The following is a 22,120-nucleotide window of genomic DNA, read 5'->3' as shown; positions in this document are numbered from 1 at the left end:
CTTCCTTCCTTCCTTCCTTCCTTCCTTCCTTCCTTCCTTCCTTCCTTCCTTCCTTCCTTCCTTTCTTTTTTCTCTCTCCCACTTCCTTTCTCCCTCCCTCCCGCTTTCTTTTCCTCTTCATCTTTCTTTCTTTCTTTCTTTCTTTCTTTCTTTCTTTCTTTCTTTCTTTCTTTCTTTCTTTCTTTCTCTCTCTCTCTATTTTTTTCTCTCTCCCACTTCCTCCCTCCCTCCCTCCCTCTTTCTTTTCCTCTTCATCTCCCTCCCTTTTCTTTCTTTCTTTCTTTCTTTCTTTCTTTCTTTCTTTCTTTCTTTCTTTCTTTCTTTCTTTCTTTCTTTCTTTCTTTCTTTCTTTCTTTCTCTCTCTCTCTCTCTCTCTCTCTCTCTCTCTCTCTCTCTCTCTCTCTCTCTCTCTCCCTCTCTCCCTCTCTCCCTCCCTCCCTCCCTCCCTCCCTCCCTCTCCCCCCCCCCCCGCTACGGGACAAGCTAGACGGCCACACACTGTAAGCCAAGGGGGCTGTGATTATCTTTTTTGCAGTTTTATCCTGCAGCGTACCAGCACTGACTCCTTGGCCTCAGCCATCTATTATGTGATCTTTCCGAGAACAGCTTTGTTGCTAAACGTCGCTCAGCTGTGCCTCCTCTCCACTTTCTCAGCCACTTCCAAGAAAGCGGGTGGGGTAGGGGGGGACCAGGACCACCGTAACCATAGCAGGCCAGGCCTCCTCCTCCTAAAGCCGATGGTCCTGGTGCTTCTTGCAGAGCTCCGAATCCAGTCTCAAGAAGAAACTGATGAAACGGAAGGGAAAAACGGAGAGCCCGTGGTTGAAACCCACCCGGAAACGGAGGCGGAGAAACAGAAAGAAAAAAACCAGCATGATAGGTAAGGCAGTTGGACTTCTTCTTCTTCTTCTTATTTTATTTTATTTTAATTCCATTTATATCCCGCCCTTCTCCGAAGACTCAGGGCGGCTTACAAGCTTAGCAGTAGCCTTCATTCTATGTATATGCCTGCTTATTAGGGCTTTCACACACACACCCAAGCGGCATTATTACAAAGTCAGCTTAATTGCCCCCAACAATCTGGGTCCTCATTTTACCTACCTCGGAAGGATGGAAGGCTGAGTCAACCTTGAGCCTGGTGGGACTCGAACCTGCACTAATTGCAGGCAGCTGGTGTTACTTAAGGAGGCATTAGCCCACTGCTCCACCAAGGCAGAACATCTGCAACCTACAACTTGCCTTCCTCTCCAATCTCGGCTGTCGAAAAGTTTTCTTCTGTTCCGTGAGACGGAAATGGACCTTTTGGGGGGTCCTTCGGTTTACGGGGCAAGTTTTCAGGCTCAAAGGCCGAGGGGCGGTGCGTGTGTCAGCCCGTCTCTGCTCTTTCTAAAAGGATCATCTACCAGATCAGGATGGTTGGTGCTAGTTAGCTAAGAGATCATCCAGGAACTTGGGGAAATACCGGTGAGGCTTCCTGGTCTTTGCCAGAAATAGACTAGCCGTATCCAGATGTTCAGCTCAGAGCGGGGGGAGGAGCAGCTGTGTCCACCAATATGCTGATAGGAAAAGTTGCCGGGTTGTGCTTTCCTCCGCCTGGGAAGTTCTCGTTCTGAGACGAGACGCCGGTGGTTCTGCTTCTGCTTCCCTCAGGAGAAGCTCGCGTGTCCCCGAGGCGATTCGGGACCGCGGCTCAAATATCTAGGATCATTTTCCTAAACGGCCGCTCCATCCGTAGGGAAAGCAACGGAGTGGTCCACGGGTCAAACATCTGGACACCTAACTGCAAGGGGCCCGCGCTTCCTTGCTTCCCAACGCGTCGGGCTACTAAGCTCTGGTTTCGGGTTTCCTTGCAACTGCTCGGCCCCTCTCGCGCTCAACTTCTGGAGGGTCGCTAAAACGTTTTTAGTTTTTGAAAGAGCGACCGTTGTGCCATCCAGATCGCCAAAACCATTGGGATTCTTCTGCCCTTCGCCTTGGGCCCGATGGTAGCCGGGTTGATGGGGCAGGGGACCACTCAGCCGGCCTCAGGTGCCCTTGGCTTGTTCCCAGGTGGAAGGGGAAGGGCTTTGTGTGTGTGTGTGTGTGTGTGTGTGTGTGTGTTGGAATGCGCACCGGAGAGAGATGGACGTGCAAATGGAGAAGCGTAAGCTGGTTCCCACACGTTAGTTTTCCTTAGCAGGCTCCGCCTTGCTGAATAGGGAAGCTAGGGTTGGCGTGCAGCAGCTCCATTTGCCTTCAGTCCCATGTCTTCTGCTCCATGGATGGTTGGCTGGTCTGGTGTGGCCTGGCTTTTCAAGGCTCTTGGCATCTGAGTAGGGTGAGCCAAGAGGAGCCAAGCTCTTACCTTCCTCCCTGTCTCTTTCCCTTTTTCTTTCCCTTTTTCTTTCTCTTTCTCTTTCTCTTTCCATTTCTCTTTCTCTTTTTCCTTTTTTCCTTCCTCTTTGATTTCCTTCCTTTTTCTCTTGCTCTTCTTCCTTCCTTCCTTCCTTCCTTCCTTCCTTCCTTCCTTCCTTCCTTCCCTCCCTCCCTCCCTCCCTCCCTCCTTCCTTCCTTCCTTCCTTCCTTCCTTCCTTCCTTCCTTCCCTCCCTCCCTCCCTCCCTCCCTCCCTCCCTCCCTCCTTCCTTCCTTCCTTCCTTCCTTCCTTCCTTCCTTCCTTCCTTCCTTCCTTCCTTCCTTCCTTCCTTCCTTCCTTCCTTCCTTCCTTCCTTCCTTCCCAGGGCAATTCCTGCCCGTAGCGCTGTATAGAAGCACCCAGATGTCTCCAAAAAGAGAAGGCCACCCCTTGCTTAAACCTTCCTGTTAGCCAAGAACTTTCCAGGGTGCAACAGGAGAAGAAGATCTCTCTCCCCCCACACCCCCACCCCCCCCACCCCCGATCCACCCAAGGAGACCAGCCTTGGAGATCCGTGGGCCCAGCAGCAGTTGCCTGCCTTTTAATTGTTCTCTCCGCATCTGTATTTACCGATCCTCCAAGCAAGCCAGCCAGCCAGCAAGCAAGCGGGGGTAGCCTGCCTACTGTCTGCTAGCGATGAATGTGGTGGCCTTTAAAGAGAGAGAAGCACATGCATACTTCTTTCCTGGCGTTCTCAATCTACATGTGTTTCAAAACCAGGTTCTGAGTCTTACAAGCCCCCTTTGGGGAGCGGAGAAGGAGCCGGGCAGGAGAACAGCATGGAGTACGTGGAGGTGCCCCTGCATTCCTTGGATCTGCGGGTGAAGGGGGCTCTGTCTTCGCAACCAGAAGGTGAGGGTGTCAAGCTTCTAAAAATGGCCATGTACCATTTTGCTTCTTTTGTTTCCTTGGATTCATTTCTCTATATTAAGATGATGCCCCCTGGTGGCTGCTTAATAGGAGAAGGAGGGCGGGCTGGCATCCCTTCAAAAGAGATTGTGTGTGTGTGTGTGTCACAGATGGATCCAATGGAGGGTGCAGCGGTCGAGAGGAGGAGTGGATCCCTTGGCCCAGCAACTTCTGGATAAAGGAGGGAGGTGGGGCAGAAAAGATGCTTTTGGGGTGTGTGTGTGTGAGTCCTCAAAGGGGACCAGAGGTGAAAAGATACGAAGGACGGTTGCAGGAACTGGGCACGCCTAGTCTAGCGAAGAGAAGGGGCAGGGCAGACAGGATAGCAGTCTTCCAATCTTTGAGGGTGTGTGTGTGTGTCTCACCCGAGGAGGGGGTGGGCAGCCTGTTTTCCAAAGCACCCGAAAGCCAGACAAGGAACAACGGATGGAAACTGATCAAGGGGAGATTCAACCTAGAAATAAGGAGGAATTTCCTGACCGTGAGAACAATCAACCGACGGAACAGCAGCTTGCCTTCAGAAGTTGTGGGCGCTTTCAAGAAGAGAGTGCGACTGCCGTCCCTCAGAAATGGCGTAGGGTCTCCTGCTTGAGTGGGGCGTTGGGCTAGATGACCTACAAGGTCCCTTTCAACTCTTGTGATGCTGTTCTGTTGAGGCCCCGGGTGGGTCTGGATGCCGCAAAGCCACTCAGTTCAGTGGCGGGGTCTCCTGATGGCTCCCAGCTCCGCTTTCTTCTTCTTCTTTGCGCCTCCGCTGACCAGGATTGGCCTTCCTTGCCCAACAAAGCTCAAATCCCATGAACTTCTCTCCGCTTCCTTGGAGGTTGGGTCTATTTTGGAAGAGCCTGAGGCAGCTTCTCCATCGTTCAACCAGGGAGCTTCATTTGGCTGGCTCCATCAGCCACCTCTTTGCCCGAGGCGGCCTAGCTTCTGATCTTCGTTCCGGGAGACACAGTTTGCCCGCTTGGCAGGAGAACCTGGTCATGTTCCTCCAGAGGACCTACCGTGGTCTTAGGCCCTGCTGGAGATGACGGGAAAGAGTTTCTCTTCTCTTCTTTCCCCACTCGTTGCAGTTGTGGCGAGGCAGAGTGTACTGATTGTGAGAAACCGGGGCACCCCCACCCATTGATTTCAAACCGCAGCTGCTCAGGACCTGCTCCGGGGATCAAGGGAAGAGTAGACTAGTTTAACCATTCAGCCAGGGTTTCTGACTAGGCTGAGGGCCAAACGTAGAAGGGCCGTTTCTAGCTCCCAATAGCTGGGCTGAAATCCAAAGATTGCCTGCCCCTCTCCCTCTGGAAGGCTGCAGATGTGTAGATCCAATAGAGGCACTTTGAAGCAACCTTGGATCTTTGGAAAGCGTTGGCCAACCCTTCTGATCTGCCAGACAGCTGGAGGACAGCAGAGCTAAACGGGAACCTCGCGGAATATGGAGCAAATGGGACATTTCTTACAGTAGAGAGTCTGCCAGGTGCCATAACAAAGCAGTAGTAGTAGTAATAGTAATAATAGTAATAATAGCAGTAGTAATAGTGATGATGACGGTGATGATGATGGACATTGGAGGTCATCTAGTCCAACCCCCTGCTCAGGCAGGAAACCCTATACCATTTCAGACCAATGGCTGTGCAGTCTCTTCTTAAAAACTTCCAGTGTTGGAGCATTCACAGCTTCTGAAGGCAAATTGTTCCACTGGTTTAATTGTTCCCACTGTCAGGAAATTCCTCCTTAGTTCTAGGTTGCTTCTCTCCTTGACTAGTTTCCATCCGTTGCTTCTTGTCCTGCCTTCAGGTGCTTTGGAGAATAACTTGACTCCTTCTTCTTTGGGGCAGCCCCTGAGATACTGGAACACTGTCCTTCCTTTTTTCTCTCTAACTCTTCTTCTGACATGCGTGCTTGACTATGAATGCGGCCCAGAGGTCCCACAGTCCCACCATTCTTCAAATAAAGCCAACCCCCTGTCCCCTCTCCCCCCCCTTTTCAGTCTTCCTCCTTAACTTTGGACGTAATGCTCATATCAGAATAACAAGAGTTGTTTTTCTTGAACCTTGGAGGTCTTCTAGTCCAACCCCCCTGCTCAAGAGGAAACTATACCAGGGGTCTTCAGACTTGGCTGAAGGAATTCTGGGAGTTGAAATCCACAAGTCATCAAAGGGCCAAGTTTGAAGACCCCTGCTCTATATACCATTTCAGAGAAATCCAATCTCTTCTTAAAACACCTCCAGTGATGGAGCACACGCAACTTCTGGAGGCAACTTCTGCTCCACTGGTCAATTGTTCTCACTGTCAAGAAATTCCTCCTTAGTTCCAGGTTGCTTGATGAGTTTCCATCCGTTGCCTCTTGTCTTGCCCTCTGGGGCTTTGGAAAATAAGTTGACCCCCCCCCTCTTCTTTGGGGCAGCCCCTGCTGTGTTTCAACCTTCTGTAGGAACCTCTGTTTTTTTATTTTCCTTCCTTTTTTTCCTCCTGCAGGTCTTTCTAACGGTCCTGGAGCAATGGAAACAGAATGTCTCCAAGAAGTGCCTCTTTGTAGCTGCCGGATGGAAACACCGAAAAGCCGTGAGATCACCACACTCGCCAACAACCAGTGCATGGCCACAGAGAGTGTGGATAAGGAGGTAAGGTGCCTTGATGTGGTTTTTTTTTGGGGGGGGGAATGACTTTTTCCACTTCAATGAGGCTAAGCTACTTTTTGGCAAGGTGGCTCGCCCTTCCATCAGGTAGCCAAGCGAGAGGAGGCAGGGATGTGGCATCCACGCACGGTTGACCCCCAAACTCATTGCTCCCCCAGGCATCCGGTTGACTCGGGGGCTTGGCTGGTGGGATTTGCCGCCCGCCGGCTGTGTGGAAAGAGCTGCCGACAATGCCACACTTGTGTGGTTCTTCTCTCCTTCACGTCCGTGCGCTAGCCACAAATCTCTTTTCCCTCCCTCCCCTCCGCTTCCCCCCCCCTCAGCTGAGCCGATGCACCAACCGCGTGCTGAAATACGAGCTGATGCGTGCCTCGAACAAAGTCCAGCTGCTGGTGTTGTGCGAGGACCATCGTGGGAGGATGGTGAAGCATCAATGCTGTCCTGGCTGCGGCTTCTTTTGCATGGCGGTGAGCATCGGAAGGGCTGGAGTTTGAGATTTATTAAATTTATATGCCGCCCTTCTCCCCAAGGACTCAGGGCGGCTCACAACGATAAAAAATTAAAAAAAACATAAAGTACAAAATTTTAAAAAAGAACTAAACAATGGATGTAATAAATAAATGACAATTTAACCCAATAAAAACCAAATTTAAAACCATAGTCAGTCCAGGCCCGCTTGTTGGAACATCCATGTCTTCAGGTCACGGCGGAAGGACCGAAGGTCAGGGGCCGTCCAAAGCTCCGGAGGCAGTTCATTCCAGAGGGTCGGCGCGCCCACAGAGAAGGCTCTCCCCCTGGGGGTCGCCAGCTGGCATTGCCTAGCCGACGGCACCCTGAGGAGGCCGACTGTGGGAGCGAACTGGGCTGGATGGCTGGGGGCAAAATACCCTTGCCTCTTTCCAGAGACGGTGGCCCTGCGAGCTTCCCCTTTCTTTGGGCAACAGATAAAATTTTAAGAATAACGATTTTTTAAAAAATAAAATAAAATAAAATAAATTCCTGGAATGTAGACTAGAATAGAACAATAACTTTACTGCCACTTTGAACATGCACTAATTGGCATACACTAAAGTTGAAATTTCGTTGCAAGGGTCACCACTACATAAACAGGGACAAAAATAAAGAAATAAATACAGAATCGATGCACGTACCCACATATATTGCACGACGCAGAGAAACGACGCAGTCTAGTTTGGGTTATGCATACGTGCGCTTGGCGAGAAAAACGAACGAGCGGCAGTCCGAGGGGATGCTGGCTTTGACATTCTGGTGCCCGAGCCACAGTCTCTTCTTCTTAAAATAAAATCCCTGACTGGAAGCAGGTGGTGGAGTAGTCCTCCACTTTACAACCGTTCATTTAGTGGCTTAGGACCGCTACAACCCTTGCTCTCGCCCGATCGAAATTCAGGCGCCTGGCAACCGACTCATATTTACGACGGTCGCAGCGCCCCGGGATCACGTGATTTTTTTTTTCTCCGCCTCCCCCCGCAATTCCTTTTGCCACCACCTGACAAGCAAAGTGGTTCACTTCACAGCGGTGGCAAGAAAGTCGTAAAGCGGGGCGGGACTCAGCCACAGAAATTTGGGGCTCAGTTTCGATCGTAACTTGAGGACTAGCTGTGTTTTTTTTTTTTCCCACCCCCTTCCCTTCCCTTTCGCCATTCCTTCCAGGGCACTTTCATGGAGTGCCAGCCAGAAAGCGGCATCTCTCACCGCTTCCACAAAGACTGTACTTCCCAGGTCAAAGGCATGAGCTACTGCCCGCACTGTGGGGAGGAGGCCTCCAAGGCGAAAGAGGTCACGGTGGCCAAAGCGGACACCACCTCCAGCCTGCTGCTGACCTTGGAGCCGAAGAAACCGGGTGCTCCAGAAGGAAAGGCTGACACGACCACTGGAAGGTAAGGCCTGGCTGGAGAGACTTCTTTCTCCGAACAAAGCTTAGCTCCTCCATAGCTGGAAGGAGAGCAGGAAGAGGAGGAGGAGGGGGGCGGCTTTCTCCAGTTGTTGGACCTTCCCTTCTTCATCCTTCCCTCCCGCCGCCCTCTCATTTTCTTAAAATCTTTTACCTCTTTCCACTGTTGGAAGGAGGAAAGCAAGCAATTTCTGTAGGCCATCTCCCTTTGGCCTGACTCTCCTGTGCCGCCGGCACACAAGTAGAGAACTTGGAGAGTGATTTCAAGAGACTAAGCTGTTTCGTTCTTCTACCCATCAACAAGCAATGCCATAGCACTGGGTCAGGCGAAGGAGAGTTTGCCTGCAGAAAGAGCTTGCTTTCGTTCCCTTATCTCGTCCGCAGAGGGGAGAGATTGGAGAGAAAGGGATTTGAAGAGAGTGAGCTATTTGCATAGTGTACCTGGGGCTCCCAGCCCCAGGCTGTCAATATAATGTGTAGAAGACAGACACTCGAGCACTCCCAAGTTATTGGGGCGTGTGTGTGTGTGGTTAGAAGGCAAACAAAAGGCGAAGGTGTGAAACTGGGTAGTCTTGAACTTTTCCAACCGGAAAACACGATTGCGGCCACGTGATTTCCCAACTAGCGACCGGCTTCGTTTGGCAAAATGACATTTGTTGGGATTTGGTTCTCTTTGGGTTTAGTTTCAGCGGGCCTGCCACACAGCAACCTGAAGAAGTCAGACCTGAGAACTTGTCCACCGAGGTGTTCGATTTGGCCGGGACATCGACGTTCCCTAAGCCAGCCCCGACTGGCTTACCCCAAGGGCTCGTTAAAGAAACGTTGGAGAGCGCCTTGATTGCCCTGGATTCAGAAAAGTAAGCAACTAATTTCGATGGGGCTTCTGTTCTGTTGTCAGGGCCGTGAACTCCGGTTCTGCTTGCATCGTGGAAGCTCAGAACCTCCTGCGTTGTCTCGTTGTCCAGACTACCCTGGTGAAGTTGACCACATCCAGCTTAAGCTAACCAAATATTGACGTTTTCTTGGTGGGAATCAAAGCGAAATTCTTTGGGGGAAATCACAGAATCCTGTGTCTCCCGTTCCAGGCGTGTGGCTTGGCTTCCATCTCTTGTTCCTCGTTCCCAGCCCAAAAGCTCCAGCATTTTATTGATCAATAAAATGGAAGCCGGTTCTGTTAAAAATAGCTGAGACTGGCCGTCAGCTACAAAACAGGCTTCACGGAGCAGAGAAACGGTATTGACATTCCTACAGGTTTAAAAAGAGGTGTAAAATAAGAGGAAAGAGGATTTATATATACATATATATATATATATATATATATATATATATATATATATATATATATATATATATATATATATATATATATATATATATATTGGTGTTCAGAAGAAAGGGATATGTTTTCTCCCCGTTTTCTTTTTCTTTTTTTTTCTTTTGAGAGGAATAGTATCGAAGCCAAAAAGCATCTTTCCATGCGGTGAGCGGACAGGACTATTAATAAAACAAAGAGAGAGAGAACACACCCACAAATGACAGCCCTTGCCAGTAGCCACTTGGAGTTAACTCTTCCTCTGCTTTCGCAGGCCCAAGAAATTGCGATTTCACTCGAAGCAGCTGTACTTCTCAGCCAGGCAAGGCGAGCTTCAGAAAGTCCTCCTTATGTTGGGTAAGTAAAATTCCTCCCCCCCCACACATTTTTTAAAAAATCCCATTTATATCCCGCCCTTCTCCGAAGACTCAGGGCGGCTTACAATCTAAGAAGCACAAATCAATGTGCTTAGCAATAGCCTTCATTCTATGTATCTGCCTGCTTTATTAGGGCTTTCGCCCCCCTCCCCCAAGCGGCATTTTTACAAAGTCAGCTTAATTGCCCCCAACAATCTGGGTCCTCATTTTACCTACCTCGGAAGGATGGAAGGCTGAGTCAACCTTGAGCCTGGTGGGACTCGAACCTGCACTAATTGCAGGCAGCAATTTAACGACGCGCATTGCAATTAGTAGAGAGAGCCGATTTGGATGAATGGGATTTTTAGGCTGTAGTGTAGTGACAGTGAGAACAGTTAATCCAGCCCAGAAGAACTAAGGAGAAATTTCCTAACTGTTCAATCAATCAATCAATCAATCAATCAATCAATCAATCAGGGGAACGACTTTGCCTCCAGAAGTTGTGGATGCTCCATCACTGGAGGCTTTTAAGAAGAGACTGGACAACGCTTTGTCTGGAAGGGTGCAGGGTCTCCTGCTTGAGCAGGGGGTTGGACTAGAAGACCTCCAAGGTGCCCTTCCAGCCCTATGGTTCTGTCATTCTAAGAAACCAGCGAAAGATATTCTGGAGAGGTTTTACACCCTCCCGAAGCAGGATGTAGGCAAGAGAAGCTTCTTCCATGGACGCAAGCAATGTTCCAATATCTAAACCAGGGGTGTCAAACTCAATTTCATTGAGGGCCGCATCAGCACTGCGGTTGCCCTCAAGGGGCCGGGTGGGTATGGCCAGGGTGGGCGTGGCCTACTGGATGGGCGTGGCCAGAGTGCGTATGGCCTACTGGGTGGGCGTGGCCAGCTCTACATCGTTGGCATCAAGGGTGCCTATGGGGGCCTGGGCAGGAGTGGGACAGATCTGAGGGTCTCTGGCGGAAGGAGGGTCTCTGGGCCAGGGCCAAGGCAGTGGGGGCCGTTCCCTCACTGTTTCCAGGATGGCTTCGCGGGCCGCATGAAACCACTTTGTGGGCCTGATCCGGCCCCCGGCCCTTGTGTTTGACATGTCTGATCTAAAGGGTCTGCCCCAACAAGGAGGCAGGACAAGAGGCAATAGATGGGGGACTCATTTACTCTTTTCCACCCTTCTCCGTCTCCTCTTGGCACTCCCCCCCCCTGCATAAGTAGAGGCAATCAGTCCTTGACTTCTGACTGCAATTGAGCACGGAGTTAGGGATCGTGGATCATCCCATGTCTTGCAGCTGTCGGAACTTTGAACCATCAGTGGGGTCACAAGTAGCTTTCTTGGGCTCTGTTCTAACTTTGAACGGCTTGCTAAGCAACTGCTAAGCGTAAGCCGTGATCTGCTTATCAAGGAAAGCGGGTTTTCTTTTTCCCTCCCCCCCCACTCCTTTTTTCTTTCTTTCTTTTTTTTTTTTTTGCTCAGTGGATGGGATCGATCCCAACTTCAAAATGGAGCACCAAAGTAAAAGGACACCTCTTCATGCAGCTGCGGAATCGGGACACGTGGACATTTGTCACATGCTACTTCAGGTTCCTCCGTATTTTTTTTTTCTTAAAAAAAAAAGGGTTGTATTTCCTGACTGGGTGTAGGTTCCCTTCTTCCTAGAGAGCCAAATCAATGGGGGATATTGAGCATCCGTTTCTTTCGCTTAAGAGATGCTGAGTTTATTATAAAAAGAATAAAGGTTGCAGATTCCAAGTCTTTGGTGGCTGAACGAGCAAGTTTAGGTTGGAGAGTCTTGCAACCACGTAGACAGTAGGATGCTTCGTCTAGATCCATAACGCTTGCCCCTGACTATTGGCTCAAGGGTTGAGGGAGATAGAGGCTGGGGTGGAATCAAGTCGATCGCTTTGGATTTTCTGCGTGGAGGAGGGGGAAAAAAAAGTAATTTGGCTGTCGTTGAAAGAGTTAAGAGTTTACTAATAAAGGAGAATATTTGTAGCTCAGGGTTGACATGATGGTCGTTGGTGCTCTCTGAGCTGGCTTGTTTTCTTGCAGACGTTTCATGACCCAAAGTAGGTACCATCATCAGGACTAGCACTGGTGATGTTACCTAGTTTGGGTCATGAAACGTCTGCAAGAAAAAACAAAACAAGCTCAGAGAACCCCAAGGACCCCTCAGTTAAAGAGTTGATTCGTTCTAGCCAGCATGATCTAGTGCCATGGTGGCGAACCTATGGCACGCGTGTCACAGGTGGCACGCAGAGCCCTCTCTGTGGGCACGTGCGCCGTTGCCCCAGTCCTAGGCTTCAACTGGGTTTTATAAAACCTTTTCACTCTAGGCTTCTGCCACTGTGTGCAAAAAAAAGGGTTCAATCAATCAATCAATTTCAACTCACGGGAAAAAAAAAGATCTCGCAAAGTTGGAATTGATTGCACTTTTTAGTCCTGCCCAGTCTGCCGTTACCGCCGCAGCCATGCCCACCCAGTTGGCCATGCCCATCCAATTGGCCACACCTACCCAATGGGCCACGCCCACCCGGCACCCGACAATACACAAGTGGGTTTTGGGTTGTCGTTTGGGCACTTGATCTCTAAAAGGTTTGCCATTACTGACCTAGTGCGTTGGGGTGCCAGATCAGGACCATGGAGAGCTGCCTTTGAATCCCCAGGCTTGGCCTGTCCCACTTGATAGAACTGTTGGGAAGAAACAGTAGAGTAGCTATCCATTTCTTAGGCTTCTCAAAAAAAAAGGTGTCTTTATGGATTCTGTGCAGCCACAGGACCCATAAGGAGCATCCGTTGTACATATCCACAAGTTGCTTTTTTTTGTAGAGTAGGTGGCAGCATCCGCACAACATCACTAAAGCCACAAACCGGCAAATCTCCTTTACGTTTTAGCACGAGGCCCGAACCCGATCAGAATGTTAGGCAGGGTTGCTTAAGCAACTAGCCAGTTAAATGTATTTTTAAAAAAATGCTAACTGTGGTTCTTTCTTTGTGTTCCGGGTTGGCGTGTTACCTCTGCACAGGCTGGCGCTAACATAGACACCTGTTCTCAGGACCAGAGGACCCCCCTTATGGAAGCAGCAGAGAATAACCATCTGGAAACTGTGAAATACCTCATTAAGGCTGGAGCACTGGTAGACCCCAAGGTAATGCTTGGTTTGTTTTCTTAAAACTTCCAGAGGAGCCACACGGGGGTTGCGAGTCTTGGTTTGCAAACCACAGATGGTGCCTTCGGCTAACTTGCCAAGCCAAAAGGTTTTCGGCTTAGTATCAAGTGGGAATCCGTCAATCATTCGTTGGGTTGAAGACCTCAAAGTAGCATTGCTGTTGATGTAGCCATTCAGCCCTAGATCCCTACCAAACAGAGAATAGAAAATGGAGTACAGAACAGACTAGACTCGAATATAGAATAAAACAAAAGCTTTATTGCCATTTTAAATGTACACTTTTTAAAAATAATTTGAATAGAATAAGGATAGGATAGGATAGGATAGAATAGAATAGAATAGAATAGAATAGAATAGAATAGAATAGAATAGAATAGAATAGAATAGAATAGAATAGAATAGAATAGAATAGAATATGGGATGAGATGGGATGGGATGGGATGGGATGGAATAGAAATTGGAATGGAATAGAATAGAATAGAACATGGAATAGAATAGAACATGGAACAGAATAGAACAGAACATGGAATGGAATGGAATGGAATGGAATAGAATAGAATAGAATAGAATAGAATAGAATAGAATAGAATAGAATAGAATAGAATAGAATAGAATTAAGGAATGGAATGGAATGGAATGGAATAGAACAGAACAAAAACATTATTGTCACTTTAAATGTACACTAATCAGCATACATTAAAATGAAAAGCATTCAACTCTTACAAGATAAAAACTATGTATATACCCACATTCACACACATATATGACACAGAGAAACCTCACAGTCTGGTTCGAATGTATGGTGGAAAATAAATATATAAAAAGAATCCTGTGAGTTTACAAGACGGATCGCATAAGGAACAAAGCTGTTGCAGAATCTGGTAGTCCTGCTTTAGATACTTCAAAACCTTCTGCCAGAGGGGGAGCAACAGAAACAGACCGTGTGTGGTGTGTGTGTGTGTGTGTGGTGTGTGTCTGTGGGGTCTCTAACAATGCTTGGCGCTCTAAGCACATTTAAGCGCTTACAAGCAGGGTCCCGAATCACGGGAAACGAGCTTCTTCTAATCTTCTTGGCTGTCCTCACCACTCCCTGGGTGGACCTTGTCTCTCGGACTGTGCTGCTGTGAAAGCAAGGAGCGATGTGCAGTTGGTGAAAACGTTTCCCATCGTGCCTCTGTGAAAAGTGGCCCGGGGCAGAGTTTGAATGTACAGCGCCTGCGTCCGAAGTGGCTCTGCCATGCCGCTTAATGCTTTTGAGTCAGGAGCTTGGATTTTTCGACCTGTCGTCTCTCTCAGGAATGGCGGATGAACCTAAGGAAGCTTTATGTTCAAAAGAAACGACGACAAAGCACGACGGGACAGGAACAAAATCGCTTGGCTGGCGATAGATCCCCCAGCCAAAATGTTATCCGGCCCCAAATCCAGAGGGTTTTGTTGAGCTGTTTTATCCCACCTTCCACCATGCTGGGTGGTCCTCACCACCTCCCGGCTCTGCCGACGCCTCTACCTGATTACCTGTCTTTGGTTCAGGATGCTGAAGGATCCACCTGTTTGCACCTGGCAGCCAAGAAAGGCCACTACGACGTGGTGCAGTATCTCCTGTCCAACGAACAAATGGATGTCAACGGTCAGGTGAGTGACTTTGCTTCTGACTGGGACTAACATTTGTCTGGCCACGAGTTCCTCGTTTGCTAGAACAGCCAAAACACGACTTTTCAGTCAAGGGTAGAGCTGGAAAGGGACCTGGGAGGTCTTCTAGTCCAACCCCCTTTCTCCAAGGAAGAGAACCTGGACTGTCTTGAGACGAGTGGCCGTCCAGTCTCTTGTTAGGCTTGATATAAATGTACTAAGACCAAGCAAAAAGATAACGGGGGTAGAGACTCTTAGGTTAGACACAGAGTAGTGGAAGGGACCTCGGAGGTCTTCTAGTCCAACACACAAACACCCTGCTTAAGCAGGAGACCCTATGCCATTTGAGACAATCTCTTCTTGAAAACTTCCAGTGTTGGAGCGCTCACAATTTCTGGAGGCAAGTCGTTCCACTGATTAATTGTTCCCACTGTCAGGAAATTTCTCCTTAGTTACTAAGTTGCTTCTCTCCTTGGTTAGTTTCTACCCGTTGCTTCTTGTCCTGCCTTCAGGGGCTTTGGAGAAGAGGTGGAACCCCCCTCCTCTTCTTTGTGGAAGCCCCTCAAATATTATAACACTGCTTTCATGTCATTCCTCATTGTTTCCTCTAGACTAGCCATACCCAACTCCTACAACGGTTCTCACGACTTACGGATACACGTACAACTGACGTTCCTTATGGGTTCTGGGGGCTGGGGCACCAAACCCTCCCTCCCTCCTCCCTTCCCCCCAATCCTTTTCCAATTGCCCAGCTTTCAGGAGGCGGGTGGGAATCCGCCCAGAAAACTCTTGCCTTATCTGTCCCTGCTCTGCGATCCGTTATAGCCAGAATTAACGGAAGCCCACGCATCCTTCTCATTCTCTCCTGCTTGCAGTTGCCTTGCAACAAAGCCATTTCAGGTTGTTCTCTGAGTCACCGAAAGGACATTTCTCCCTCCCTCCCCCTTTCTCTGTTTGTTTGGCCTTCTCTAGGCCTTTCCGGAAGAAATATCAACAACCTAAGATATGCAGATGATACCACTCTAATGGCAGAAAGTGAAGAAGAACTAAAGAGCCTCTTGTTGCGGGTGAAGAAGGAGAGTGCAAAAGTTGGGTTGAAACTTAACATTAAGAAAACCAAGATCGTGGCATCCAGCCCTCTCAATTCCTGGCAAATAGATGGGGAAGAAATGGAGGTAGTGACAGATTTTATTTTCCTGGGCTCCAAGATCACTGCAGATGGGGACTGTAGCCAAGAAATTAAAAGACGCTTGCTCCTCGGGAGGAAAGCCATGGCAAATCTAGACAACACACTAAAAAGCAGAGACATCACCCTGTCAACAAAAATACGTATAGTCAAGGCTATGGTCTTCCCAGTTGCAATGTATGGCAGTGAAAGTTGGACCATAAGAAAGGCTGAGCGCCAAAGAATTGAGGCCTTTGAACTCTGGTGCTGGAGAAGACTCCTGCGAGTCCCTTGGACTGCAAGGCGATCAAACCGGTCAGTCCTAGAGGAGATCAACCCTGACTGCTCTTTAGAAGGCCAGATCCTGAAGCTAAAACTCAAATACTTTGGCCACCTAATGAGAAGGAAGGACTCACTGGAGAAGAGCCTAATGCTGGGAAGATTGAGGGCAAGAGAAGAAGGGGACGACAGAGAAGGAGGTGGCGGGATGGAGTCACCGAAGCAGCAGGCGTGAGCTTAAATGGACTCCAGAAGATGGTAGAGGACAGGAAGGCCTGGAGGAACGTTGTCTGTAGGGTCGCGATGGGTCGGACACGACTTCGCAGCTAACAACAACAACAACAACAAGGCCTTTCCAACAGAACCAGGACACGGTGAAAAATAGGCCGGCGCTGGTTACAGGAGAAGAACGGGCCACCTATATTTGGCCTTCCAACTACCCAGCACCCTCTTTTTGTGGCCTCCTGAATCCTTACAGAGCACGCTGGGCTGAAAATGGGGGGGCTTCAGGGGGCTGCCTTTATGCAGAGTAGTCCCCTTGGATGGCACAACGCATCACCCAGGAGCTGTTGATCAAGAAAGTCAACAAATACCCCAGTTAAGAAACTACCGACTCAGGCAAACAAGCTAACAGAAAACAACAGTCCAGTCCAGGAACTACCAAGTCCATTCCCACCAACACTTGACGGCATATAAACTATGCCCAAAGCCTCCCTTCCTAGCACTGATGACGTTATCTAGTATGACAACGAAACGTCTTCAAGAAAGCAACCCAGCTCAGAGAGCGCCAAGGACCCCACAGTTTCTTCTCTTTCTCTCCCTCCTTCCTTCTTTGTCCTCTTCCTTCGTTCTCCTTTCTTCCTCTTCCCCTTCTTCTCTTCTTCTCCATCTCCTTCATTCCACAAGGCCTTCTTCTCCTTCCTAGCACTGATGATGTTTACGTAGTACGACAACGAAACGTCTTCAAGAAAGCAACCTAGCTCAGAGAGCGCCAAGGACCCCCCATGCCTATTGATTGGAAAGGTCGTGAGAGAGGGATGCCTGCCTGAGCAAAGGGGTTGGACTAGATGACCTCCAAGGTCCCTTCCAACGTTGTTGTTGTTGTTGTTTGATTGGCACTAACGGTTGACACGGGTTGCTGCCGGCATCCTAGGTATCAACCAGGTATCTCCTTAAAATGTTAGATGTTCCGAGTAGCGCAGTTTTTTTTGTAGCTTTGCTGGAGTGATTGCAGGAAGCTGCAATTTCTTGATGTATTTTGCAAAGTTTTTGGACATAGTTCCCAGTGCCCCGATGACAGTGGGTATCACTGTTGCATGTTTCATCCATAATCGCGCAGATGATGAGGATGAGGATGATGATTACTACTACTACTACTACTACTACTACTATGTCTGCTTGGCACATGAATGTCCTTCTAAGACAAAAGACTTGGTGGGCCTTTCAGTTTTCTAAAAATAATGTCAGGGTCCACCTAGTCTCTTGCAATCTCCCCCCCCCCCCCACCGTCATATTCCAAGGTAGACTTTGCCAGGTCAGACTTTGGCCTCTGCTCAAGTGGTGTTCCTTTGTTCCCAGGATGACGGAGGCTGGACGCCAATGATTTGGGCTACGGAGTACAAGCACGTGGAGCTGGTGAAGCTTCTCTTGGCCAAAGGCTCCGACATCAACATCCGAGATAACGTGAGTTGGGCGGGTCTGGACCCCTCTTTATTTTCGGGACCAGCCACCTTAGGCATAGAGAACCTGGCTTTCCTCGGAGCCTGCAGGAGTGGGGGGGGGGACGATGCTCCTCCTTCTGTACGCCTGTGGAGATTCGCAGTCATCCAGCTCCGTGGTTGACCCAAACGTGCTTTTTTAAAAGGCAACTGGACTTGGTTCTTCCTTGAAGACGTTTTTGCTTCTCATCTTGAGAAGCTTGTCCGGTTCTTAACCGAACGGTGGAGTAATGGAAGGATTTATATTCCTTGCAGCCATCTGGTCATTAGCACGCTCTCTGAGCTGCTGAGGCCACTAGGGTGGGGGGTTTATCTGTCCTCAGGGTCTCCTGAGTAGTGCAAATGGAGGTGCAACCTTCTTGGAACTGCTGAGAAGAGACTGTGTTGTAAACAGGAGATAGGTGCCGTCATATCCCCCCCTCCCCCCTTCTGTTGAGAGAGGGCTGTTCCATTTTGACCTAGATGGCCTCTTTGACCCCTCTTTCAAACCAGAGAGGTCCTCTTTGGGCAGAATGTGGACTCTGCTGTCTTCAAAAGAGTGGCCCACAAGCGCAGACGGGACTGCTGAATCTTCTTCTGATACCATTGGGTCCTCCTGTGCTGTTGCACTTCAGGGTTGGATCAACCGAGGGATCCAAGTGATGAGAGAGGAAGCTTCTCTTGAGGTTCTCCACGATTGCAATCTCACTCAAGGAAGGGGGAGAAAAAGAGGGGCCGGATTCCTTTTTTTTTTTTAATACAAGGGTAATTTTCCTCCCCCAACCATCCCTTCTTTTCAAGACTGAACTTCAGAGAAAGCCAGAAAGGAGAATCCTTAACACAGACATGTCTAACACAAGGCCTGGGGGCCGGATCCGGCCCGCAAAGTGGTTTCATGTGGCCCGCGAAGCCATCCTGGAAACAGTGAGGGAACGGCCCCCACTGCCTTGGCCCTGGCCCAGAGACCCTCCTTCCGCCAGAGACCCTCAGATCTGTCCCACTCCTGCCCAGGCCCCCATAGGCACCCTTGATGCGAACCATGTAGAGCTGGCCACGCCCACCCAGTAGGCCATACGCACTTTAGCCACGCCCACCCAGTAGGCCACGCCCACCCAGGCCACACCCACCCGGCCCCCTGAGGGCAACCGCAATGCTGATGCGGCCCTCAGTGAAATTGAGTTTGACACCCCTGCCTTAACACTTCAAGAATTAATCCCTTCTCTGCCCAAGGGAATCCGCTCTTGCAACTTGTGGGGCTGGAGAGAACGAGGAGGAGCAGAAGGAAGCGTATTTAACGGCGGCCTGCGGGCAACTTCTGCCCGGGGACCCGCCCTCGATCCTTTTCCCCTGCTTTTCCTTTCTTGCCAGCTTCCCAGTTTGTCTAGGCTGGCTGCCCTAGAAGGGATGTGTCATCTGGTGATCTCCATGGGCTTTCCTGACTCCGAAGTCTTTCCCTCTGCGTCTCTGGCATTCCCCCCCCCATAGACGCACTCCGAGCGTGCTGTGCCTTGCAAACAAATGAATCATCTGTCCTTGGGAGGGGGGGGAGAGAGAGATCGGGTCCTCCCCCACCCCCTCTTCTCAGGGAGCTTGGACGTGGCTGTTGTCGGGATCTCCCTGTCTAGGAGAAAGAAGAGCTGAGCCTTCTAAAGAAGGCAGCCCACGGATTTGTGGAGGAGGGGGAAAGATCTCACGGGGTGTTTCTCCCATGTGTCAGGCAGTCTGGATCACCTCTTCCCACCCACCCCCCAATCTCTCTCTCTCTCTCTCTCTTCCAGGAGCAGAATATCTGTTTACACTGGGCTGCTTTCTCCGGCTGCGTCGAAATCGCCGAAATCCTCCTGGCTGCTAAATGCGACTTACACGCAGTGAACATTCACGGGGATTCTCCCTTGCACATCGCGGCCCGGGAGAACCGCTACGAGTGCGTAGTGTAAGTACAAAAACTGGGCAGTAGGTTCTTCCCCTCCCATCCATCCTCTGTTTGTTGGGTTTGTTTATTTCTGTATGAAATGAAAACCATCCATCTCACTTCTGGGGCGGTTTACAACAGCTTAGTAATAAAAACCCCGTAGAAACGCACGGAACAAGGTGTAGCTTAAAAACCGAGTTCACACATTATAAGTAAAGATTAAAAAAATAAACTAAATTCAAAGGCCAGCCGGTTTAACAAGGCAGGCGCAGGAAATCAGGAGCCCAGGCCGTTCAAATCAATGCAGGTTTATTGCTTGCTGACCCTGTCTAGAAGAATCTGAACTACTAACCATCAAAAACAAATTGGCGGTAGGTAAGAATCGGTGGAATTCAAGGTGAGCTGGACTTGCGGGTGCAAAGACATTTGAGACTGATGATGGCCATTCATAGTTCAGATCCTTGTAGAGAGCGTTAGAATAAAAAGGCTTCCCTGTCCAATCAGGTCCAACTTGAGGTCATGGGGCTGATGTCTGCTTCTTGGCCGAGGGAGCCGGCATTGTCCGAAGACATTTTCCGGGGTCATGTGGCCAGCGTGGCTATATGCCAAAGCCGCACGAAACGCTGTTGCCTTCCCACCGAAGTGGTACTTATTAACCTACTCGCATTTTCATGCTTTTGAAAGCTAGGTCGGTAGGAACAGGAGCAAGGAGCGGGAGCTCACCCGTTGCACAGTTTTCGGGACTCAAACCCGGGCGCTCAGCTTTTTCCCGCTGGCAGGTGTCCGCACAGGCTGTTAGCGTACAATAAACCTACATACTCATTTGGGACACCTGATTTCCTGCGGTTGGCCCCAGCTGGATGCCGCTGAGCTCCGTCCCTTCCTTCTCCCGTCACCTTACCCTTTCCTTGCAGACTGTTCCTCTCCCGCGGCTCCGAGGTGGCCCTGAAAAACAAGGAGGGCGAGACTCCGCTGCAGTGCTCAAGCCTCAACTCTCAAGTCTGGGTTACTTTGCAGATGAACAAGACCCTGAAAGAATCGGCTCCAGAGAAACCCGCCCAGGTGGAGAAGATACTAAGCAGGTGTGACAACCTGCCTTAAGTTCCAGGCCAACCAAAGTTATGCTGCCTGCTTTCCTCCCCTTTCCCCCTCCTCCTCCCCCCAAAACAATTTGGAGAGAAGCTCAAATTTCGCAGGTGGGTGCTGGGCTGCTAGGTTTCCCCACTCGAACTGGGACAGGCGGTGCATCTCCCAGGAAAGGGAACTTTGAAAAAGGATCTTTGCCAAGCTGAGCAGCATCCGTGGCTGAACCCCTGATTCAGCTGAATTCTTCAAAGAGCAGAGCTGCCAGCCGTGGATTTTCAGCCACAGCTGCTGCCAGCCAATCTGTCAGACTTGGGGCTGATTGGTTTGGTTGGGGACGGGCAGCCAAGCCAAGCTTTGATGAGGGGTCCTCGGTGCTCTCTGAGCTGGGTTGTTTTCTTGCGGACGTTTCATGACCCAGCCGGGTAGCATCTTCAGTGCTGGAAGCGGGGCAGAGAAAGCCAAACTCCTTCCTTCCTAGCGCTGATAACGTTAACCTAGTTGGCTGATGAAACGTCTGCAAGAAAACAACCCAGCTCAAGAGAGCACCAAAGGCAGATTTTAGAATCTGGATTGAATGGCCTGCAGGCTCCTTCCACCCCCCACCCACCCACCCCCACCCCGGACTTTAGAATGGAGCCTTCAGACGCCAGGCGGGGTGTTTTGCCTATCTGCCTGTGCGGCTTCTTGCTTTTAAAGCCATTCTTCTTCTTGCTGTGGCAGAGACATCGCCCGGGGTTATGAGCGGATCCCGATTCCCTGCATCAATTCTGTCGACAGCGAGCCCTGCCCCGTGAACTACAAATACATTTCCCAGAACTGTGTGACTTCGCCCATGAACGTGGACAGGAACATCACTCATTTGCAGGTGCCAGACTGGTTACGGTACTCAGTACTGTCTGTCCCCTCCCTCCCTGACTTGGTTGCTATAAACCACCACCTCCTCCTCCTGCTCCTGCTCCTCCTCCTCCTTCTTCTTCTCCTCCTCCTCCTCCTCCTCCTCCTCCTCCTCCTCCTCCTCCTCCTCCTCCTCCCCCTTCTTTCCTTCCTTCCTTCCTTCCTTCCTTCCTTCCTTCCTTCCTTCCTTCCTTCCTTCCTTCCTTCCTTCCTTCCTTCCTTCCTTCCTTCCTTCCTCCTCCTCCTCCTTCTTTTCCTTCCCACCTTCCTCTTCCTCCTCATCTGTCTTCTCCTTATCTCTCCATGATCTGCTTAAATCTCAGCTCAATCTACCATCCTCTTCTTCTCCTCCCCCTCCTTCTTCTTCTCCTTCCTTCCTTCCTTCCTTCCTCCTCCTCCTTCTTCTCCTTCTCCTCCTTCTCTTCCTCCTTCTCCTCCTTTCCTTCCTTCCTTCCTTCCTTCCTTCCTTCCTTCCTTCCTTCCTTCCTTCCTTCCTTCCTTCCTTCCTTCTCCTCCTCCTCCTCCTCATCTGTCTTCTCCTTATCTCTCCATGATCTGCTTAAATCTCAGCTCAATCTACCATCCTCTTCTTCTTCTCCTCCCCCTCCTTCTTCTTCTTCTTCCTTCCTTCCTTCCTTCCTTCCTTCTCCTCCTTCTTCTCCTTCTCCTCCTTCTCTTCCTCCTTCTCCTCCTTTCCTTCCTTCCTTCCTTCCTTCCTTCCTTCCTTCCTTCCTTCCTTCCTTCCTTCCTTCCTTCCTTCTCCTCCTCCTCC

At 49.9% G+C, this 22,120-nt stretch overlaps 1 protein-coding gene across 3 annotated transcripts in view; it reads left to right on the top strand.

The window, feature by feature from the left end:
• EHMT1 (euchromatic histone lysine methyltransferase 1) overlaps nt 1-22,120 on the top strand; it is a 52,885-nt gene that overhangs the window by 21,089 nt on the left and 9,676 nt on the right. For all 3 annotated transcript variants that reach the window (XM_081339781.1, XM_081339779.1, XM_081339780.1), the window contains 14 exons: nt 760-880; nt 3,114-3,245; nt 5,775-5,920; nt 6,259-6,402; nt 7,607-7,833; nt 8,531-8,704; nt 9,434-9,516; nt 10,993-11,099; nt 12,543-12,665; nt 14,217-14,318; nt 17,338-17,442; nt 19,235-19,389; nt 20,283-20,450; nt 21,175-21,319. In XM_081339781.1, coding sequence (XP_081195907.1) covers nt 760-880; nt 3,114-3,245; nt 5,775-5,920; nt 6,259-6,402; nt 7,607-7,833; nt 8,531-8,704; nt 9,434-9,516; nt 10,993-11,099; nt 12,543-12,665; nt 14,217-14,318; nt 17,338-17,442; nt 19,235-19,389; nt 20,283-20,450; nt 21,175-21,319 — 1,932 coding nt within the window. The remainder of the gene's footprint in view (nt 1-759; nt 881-3,113; nt 3,246-5,774; nt 5,921-6,258; nt 6,403-7,606; nt 7,834-8,530; nt 8,705-9,433; nt 9,517-10,992; nt 11,100-12,542; nt 12,666-14,216; nt 14,319-17,337; nt 17,443-19,234; nt 19,390-20,282; nt 20,451-21,174; nt 21,320-22,120) is intronic.

Source organism: Vipera berus, assembly GCF_964194415.1.
Source record: "Vipera berus genome assembly, chromosome: 15".
NCBI classification, from domain to species: domain Eukaryota; kingdom Metazoa; phylum Chordata; class Lepidosauria; order Squamata; family Viperidae; genus Vipera; species Vipera berus.
The sequence above is the reverse complement of the archived record's forward strand: the minus strand, read 5'-3'. Positions and strand labels throughout refer to the sequence as shown.